At 47.3% G+C, this 7,533-nt stretch overlaps 1 protein-coding gene across 1 annotated transcript; it reads left to right on the plus strand.

The window, feature by feature from the left end:
- Positions 1-116: 116 nt before the first annotated feature.
- LOC144144171 (uncharacterized) lies at positions 117-7,462 on the plus strand (the record flags this gene model as incomplete). The annotated part of the gene is made up of 3 exons (XM_077675541.1): positions 117-420; positions 1,305-1,551; positions 7,290-7,462. Coding segments are annotated over exons 1-3 (603 nt in total), but the record flags the coding sequence as incomplete, so codon positions are not given.
- Positions 7,463-7,533: the final 71 nt, after the last annotated feature.

Genomic DNA, 7,533 nt, shown 5'->3' on the forward strand with positions numbered 1-7,533 from the left:
TTGTTGCTGTAAATAATAATGCAAGCATTTATTTCTGATATTTTTTCACGCTCGGTGTTTTCATTTCTGATTGGCATGGCGGCGCCCATTTCAAGCCCGGTTGCACTTCTGCACCAGTATTTCTTTCTCTATGCTTCTGCCTTCTGCACGGCAGTAGGCGCTTTGTTTTCAAACAGTTTTTTCTCCGCGTTCTGCATCGTTCGTTTGTGATTTCAAGTATTTGATGCGAAGACGGAAATGGCAGAAAGAAAAGAGTCAGATGGACTAACTTTCAAAGAGATGAGGTTTAAAATGTGCCGTTTTCTCGAAGAACAAGGGATCATCAATGAACTTCGCGCACGGCTCCGCTACAAGTTTGTCGAAGCGCTCAAAATCAGCACACAGAACACCAGGCGCTCTTCCCAAACTCTCCTACACCAGGTCTGTTGGCGTTTCCGTTTGCTCTCGTGGTGTGTGGTCATGTTGTCTTGTCATTACACCTTGTAGACGGGCAAGCAGCACGACCGTACATTTAAACGCGTATTGCTGCGTGCATTTGCGGTTCTTATTGTCGGTGTGCTTTTGATGTCGTCGAATCACGCGCATTCGCTTTCCTACGGCGAATGTTTGAACCTCTTGGCTAAAGGGAAAGCTGCTGAAGCTCACCCCATCTCACCTGATGGGGCTGAATTTGAGACATAAATTCAGGGTGCTGCAACAATAAACCAACGTTTTAAACAGTGTTCGCTTCGAAACCTCTCGCTAATTCGCATCTAACTTTGACGCGAAGGACATAATTGATAGTCTCTTTTTGTTTGCAAATAACTCGGCCGGCAGCAGTGCCCTGGCTTTTTTCAACAATCGACTAGAAATCAGTTTTTGCCTACTGGGAAAACTAGCGCCGGTCTGGTTCTTTTTTTCTGGGGGGTGCACTTCAACAACCCAAAAAAGGCTGATGTTGCACCCATACGCTAAAAACGACTTTTTCACCGATTTCATAAAATATCAGGCCATTGCTGTTGTGTGAATTATTTTTTTTTTAATGGATCGCACGATGCGACCTTCATGCAAAGTTTGAACACAAATCTGGGCACCCATTATTCAAAAACAGAACTTTTTAAAGAGACTTTTTTGTAGTTCCATCACGACGCATTTATTATTGACGGGATGAAAAGCTATTTGATCATAAATTGAAAATCACGATTTAGATTTATTTGTCACCTCAACCCAAATTTTTTTTTCCACCCCTTGCCCTTGTCGACAGTTGAGAAGACATTGCGGGATGTGTCGGCCTGTAACACTGCCTTCTCTTCTCGGGATGACAGGTGATCCTGTGGTTGGTGCAGGACTACCTGTCAAGCCAGGGCTACGACTACACGCTCAGCACGCTGGCCTGCGAGTCCGGCGTGAGCCAGGAGCCGTTCTCGACGCAAGACGTGGAGCAGCTCTTGCGGCTGCCGTCCCAGCCGGAACCGAGGCAGCCGAGCGGCGGCCTGCTGCAGCGCATCGTGGCCCGCATGATGCGCGCCCCTCAGACCACTTCTGCCCAGACGTCTGTTGCCGTTGACTCTGGTGGGAATTCCGCTTGCGTCTCTATAAAGGGCCACGAAAACAAAACGCAGCCTCGTTCAGTTTGGAAGGACTAGCCGTTGGTAACTCGCTGGGCTTCATTCCGGCCACAAGACATTTGTTGACCCTTTGATGCCCAAAACTTTATTATTTTGCTCAAGCGTGAGGAGTATTTTGTCATCTAAAAGGGCTTCCGACGTCACAAAAATGAAGTCAGAAAAAAAGTTACACCATCTTCCCGTAGGGGAACCCCGAGTAGTATGCGAAGCAGCCATGGGGTCGACTGAAGTTCCCATTAGTTTTCAGTTCGTCGTTTCCGGTGATGTTCAGCTTCGCGTGCCTTCATTGTGTCAGTAGCTTCTTGACGTAGTTTGAATGAGTGAAGGACATAAGGCGCGTTTGTAGCACATGCTCCCGTCTCGATTTGTAGCGCAGTGGGAAGAGCGCCGCGTACCTCCCATTGCGGCCAGAGAGTCGTGGGATCGAAACCGGGCGCCACCTCACTATTTCTTTTTATAGTGTACTGCACTGACGTCAGCCCAAACTCTGACGGGGCTGAAGAGACGCGCATGCCCAGTGGAGTGCGGACGGCGGACGACAAGGGAGGGAGGGACACAGCCCCGAGCATGAGATGCTTCACATCTAAAAAATTGGTCCATTAGGACGCACACTGGGCCCTGGCTCTCCATATGTCACTTGAACAAGAACCTTGATCACCACGATTTATGGTTCAAGTGAAGGCGGTAGCATAAAGTTTGTATTGCTATCATTTGTAATAACAGCGAAATTGCACAATTTCGGTTACCTGCCACTAGCCCATTGAGCCACCCGGGCTCGATGCGAGTTGACCCGCGTAAACACTATTTTTTTCTGCACACGGAAGCACGTGCTGCCCTCTCTTGTTTAATTTTTGAAGGTCAGGGATCCTTTGTCTGTCGATAGATGGTGTTAAATGACGAAAAAACACCACAAACTGCGGGAGAAAAAAAAAATATTGTTTGAGTTGTTGCCCCTGAGCGACACTGGGCATCAAAGGGCTAAAGGGACTCTGCAATACTTCCAATAAACGCTCTCACTCTTTTCTTCGGATCTGGCTATAGCTATAGTTATTTCCGGCACTGAGTAGTTAGCTCGTCGCAGAACTATCCACCTTCCAATTTTGCTTTGTTTTGTGGCTTTTCTCTGAAGTGGCTGTCGAATGTGTTTATTGATGCAAATGAAAGGAGGTGGCCAGTAGCCGCTAGAATTCCAGCACTCGAAGAACGCCAAGACCGCGAATAAGAGAACAATTTTTTGAGCAAGTTTCTAAGTTATCTGATGGGCATAGAGCAGTAATTTTTAGCTGAGGCACTTCATGACCCCCTACTGTAAGTACTGGATGTGTTAGTTGACTACATTCTAAAAGCGTTTAGGATTTAGCAGAAAAGTTTAAAAAGTGTGACATTGTGAAAAATTTTGAAGTTTTGCGCTACATGATGTCAGCAGTGGTGCTATAAAGGGAACATTGAGACATAGTTATCAGTAGAGCCACTTAATAATCTAGTGGCTCTAGTTATCAGCATGGTAATTGCACGTTAGCGACCCGCCGCAGTGGCTTAGTGGCTGAGGTGTTGCGCTGCTGAACATGAGGACGCGGGTTAGATTCCTGGCCGTGACCGCTGCTTTTCTTATGGAGGCGAAAACCAAAAACGCCCGTGTGTACGAGATTCCGGCGCACGTTAAAGATCCCCAGGTGGTAACAATTAGTCCGGAGCCCTCCACTACGGCGCGCCTCATCGCCTGCGTTGCGTCGGCGCGTTAAACCCCACAATCAATCAATTGCACGTTCGCATTCAAAGGATGCGATCAAATAGAACTACAGCCACACAGACTATGTTTCTTGGCAGTGGCTTTGGTCGGGGGGGCCACCCATTGCACAAACAAAATCCTGTGACACTGTAGATACCTCGCCAGAAAATGGCTGGGGATCACGACTGCTTCGTCTGTTTTCCTTGATATCTTGATTATTTGTTTCAGTTTGCGATAACATTAGTATTGTTGGTATCGGGACGAAGCAGTCTTTTTAATGAATCAAAATTGTATTTTGTCGTCATGGCTCTTTGAAGCGCTACATGCTTTCAGCAAAACCCAGCCTCAGAGTTTGGCTTTTGCATTGTGCATTGTGTTACATGCTCAGGTCCTGCAAGTTGTGCCGATTACATTACCCCCTCCCTCACTTGCTTCTCAAGTCCTAGCTTAAAGGGGGCCTGAGATGGATTTCAAAGTGTTTTTGTTTGTGTCAGAAATCTACTCTATAGTTCTTGTAGAAACAAGTCCAAAAATAGTAAGCATATTGCACGCTAACAAAAGTTATTACCCCGACGAGACAGAACTATTTGTTGGCTCGGCGGCTTGCGATGACGACATAGTCCGACCTCGTCCGAGGCGAAGCACTCATTTCATGGTTGGCCGCCGGAATGTCCGCGATTTTTGACGGCGGCGGTTTGGTTTAGAGCGTCGTCGTTACCATGGTTACTTCAGCGAGTGGGTCGCACATGAGACGACGACGTCCTTTTTTTTTTTTTTTAAGCTACGTTTTCAGCCTTTACGGACTTTGAGCAGGAGATACTGGTGATTGCGGAAGTCGACCTTGCATGCGCGAGAGTTTCCGTGAACGGTAACTTATTTTTACCATCGCTACATAGCGATACAGAGGCTAGAATTTCTACCGACTGTAGTAGCGAGCCCCCTGCGCCGGCGAAATGTACGCTCGCGTTTTGATTAGATTACCGGAAAGTTCCGAGTGAACGCCCTCCCCCGAAACATCGCCCACCCCCTTTTACGGGTGAAATATTCAATTTACTGAAAGACGCGCGCCCACCCCGTAAAATCCATGGCTTTAGCGCCGATGAGTGAACAAAACAAACCCGAATCATCTCTTCATGTGTAGATGCGGTCACTTATTCGTCCTTTCCGCGCTTGACCCGAAATTTTGCCCATCTCGTATTTTTCACTTGATATCACTGTACTTAAATTTGGGTGGGCGTTCTTCCGGAACTTTACGGCACAGCAAATGCGCTGTGCTCTGCGCTTCATGCAAGCAATCTTAGTTGATGTTGTTTACTACATTCTTGCTAAATGATGATCAGGAGCACGATAAATGACAATTTTTTTTAGAATGAGCGAGCAAAATTTCCGCCTTTACTCCAGCTTCCCACGCTTACAATGGTTCAGATGCCTTTATGAACTAGCATAGCTCTTTTATGCTTTCAAAATCGTCTTGGGCAAGGTAATATAGGTAACTGCGGAATCATTACAATATATCTTACTCATTTTATATCGAAATATTTAGCGGTGGCGTGAATTCTGGTTAATGCAATACTTGGTCCTAATTCTTCCCACTAGATGACGGCGTCAACGTCATGTTTTCGATTTTTTAAGCTCTACAGTAGAAGTATACGGCTCTTTTAAAAAAAATTATGGTATTGTGAGAGTTCAATCTAAGACGTCTAAGATTCAAGCCATTTCAAGCGTAAGCGAACAGTTCTGGGCAACAAACGTTTGTGTCATTTGCTTTGCGACAAATTCGCCAGATGTCGCTACTCGGCAGAGCCGGTAAGCCGGAATGCAGAAACCGCTGAGTGCAATCCTTTCGTTTTCAGCGGCAAACGGCTACTCTTGCTTTATATAACACGGTAAACGGTAAAGCGCGCTAAGGACACTAGGCAACAGGTTCATTCAGAAGGCCGGTGCAGCAAACCACACTTTCCTGCGATCATGACTTGATGGGAAGCAATGAAATGAAACTCTTTGGCAGTTGTCGTTACGGGATGAGCATGCTCTTGCCCTTGTCGCGACCGCCGCAGAGAATCAGCTGCGACAGCGTTTGGGCTTGAACTGATTTATTCAGCCCGCGTGAGCGCACTTGAGCGTGCGCCTCGTGATCACGAGCAGTGCCCGGCGTCGTCCAAGCGCTGCGTGCGGAGCTCCTCCTTCGTCGTCGGCGCGGCGCTCCCTTGGCGCGCCGTTCGTTACCACCTCTGAAACAACGTCGAGGCTACGCTCGAAACACAGATGGTGCAAAGAATCCTTTCGGGTACAGCGTCCAAGAAAGCAAATGCAAAGAAAACTGATGATACTCCACCAGACACGGAGCGCCAGACACGGAGCGCTAAGCGATCATGCTGGCTGCAAGCGTCGTTGCTGCTGCGCTCACTGTATCTTTCTGCCGAGAAGGGAGGAGCGTCAAGCCCGGTTTGGCCCGGTGTGTAAGTGCTTTACACTCCGGTATAAAACAAATATGTGTGACTGTGTAAAAGCACCCACACACAAAAGATGTTTTTTGTAGCTTTCTGATGTTTTTACGCTCGTAAAAAATTGACTAAATCAAGAGCGCACAAACACGTCACGATTAGTTCAAGAAATAACCGTTGCGCTCCGATACCATCGATCCCCCAAAAACCCCCATCTCAGGGGCCCTTTAATAACTTTCTTGCTTGCTTGCTCAGGGGTGTATGAGTATTGTTATCTTTACGTAATGTGGCACGGTATCGTAATAGGCAGGACGGTACTCTGTCTTCATTTGCTTTTCACAAGCACGTGACTAGACAAGAGCTTGTGGAATTCCCAGACTGCAGTTGCTTCCTTGGGGAGTCGGTCATGCTGCATCTGTTCATTCATTTCTCTTTGCACCTTCCGAGCTCCGCCTGTGCTTAATGAGTGAAGCCTTTCATGTTTAGTGCTAGGCTGTGCGCCTGAGGCCAGGAAAAAATGCATGGGAAAGTGGGGCCAGTCGTCTGAGTTGCTGGGGCACTGAGCCTGAGCGCCATAACTGTGAATGAGGTTGTCGAGAAAGTAACGGGAACACTGAAGGAGAGGCATGCACACACACGGGAGAAAGAGGGTGCCTGGAAAACGGTCGAGCATAGGAATAGTGACACCCACTGAGTTAATTGTCTCCTCCCGTCTCTTGGAAGCCAGATGGTCCACCTGTCGTCAGTTCATATCAATCCAAGACCCCTAAGCATCTCTTATTTTGTTAAAAAGCAAAGGTGAAGAAAAGAAACTGTGGGTCCTTCCCTATTTCGAGGGAAACTGCAGCAACGTAGCATATACACTGTAAAACCTCATTACAGGAGACGCTCGAGGGACCCAGGAATCACGTCTCTTGTAACCAAGGTCTCTTGTATGCGGTGTTGCTAACATGGCAAGCATAGGAAAACCAACCAAATCGTTTTCATTCAAATGTCTCTTATAACCAAGTGTCTTTGTAACAGCATCTCTTGTAAACAGGGTTTTACTGTAATGAGAAATGATGGGAGTAAGCAGACACAAATGTGCATGCATGCCCGCAACTATGAAAGCTCTTTTGTACCGTTATGCTAGGAGCAGGCACCCGCTTTGTGACCTGCCCACCCTCTTTCACATTTCACTCTAACCTCTGCTGCACACAGCCTGCCCCCTCCCCCACCCCCCTTTTTTTTTTTTAATATGTCACTGCTGTGCCCAAATAAAGAAATAAAACTCTCAGTTCTGAGACAACTAGCACCATCTAGTAAAACCTGGATAAACTGAAATGTGTTTCATGTCTATTTTTTTTATTTCAGTAAAGACGTGGCGTATTTCTAAACAAAGTAAATTAGGCCATTGGGAACATTAATATAGATTTTGCAAATCTTTTCGTATTGGTGAATAGTGCTTTTTAAGCCTGTGGAATGTTATCACGTGAGCCCCCCTTATTTGCTCTGTGTTCCTGTTTGCAGCTCGCTCTGAAGGCCCAGTGCAGGCTGAGTTGGAACAGCTGAGGCACTCGGTGGCCGAAGCCCAGCAGAGGCTGCACGAGCTCCAAGAGCAGCTGGCGGCGAGGAGTGCGCCTCTCGCCGAGAAGACCTCCACACCTCTTCGAGCGGCCCGCAGAGAACACCCTACTCAGAAGGTTAAGAAGCAATTTCCCCCCCACAAATCTTTTCCCGCGAGAACTTTGTGCAAGGGGCCATGAGCCAAACC

Source organism: Haemaphysalis longicornis, unplaced genomic scaffold (genome assembly GCF_048455015.1).
Source record: "Haemaphysalis longicornis isolate Haplotype H1 unplaced genomic scaffold, Haemaphysalis longicornis Haplotype H1 scaffold_637, whole genome shotgun sequence".
Classification (NCBI taxonomy): Eukaryota; Metazoa; Arthropoda; class Arachnida; order Ixodida; family Ixodidae; genus Haemaphysalis; species Haemaphysalis longicornis.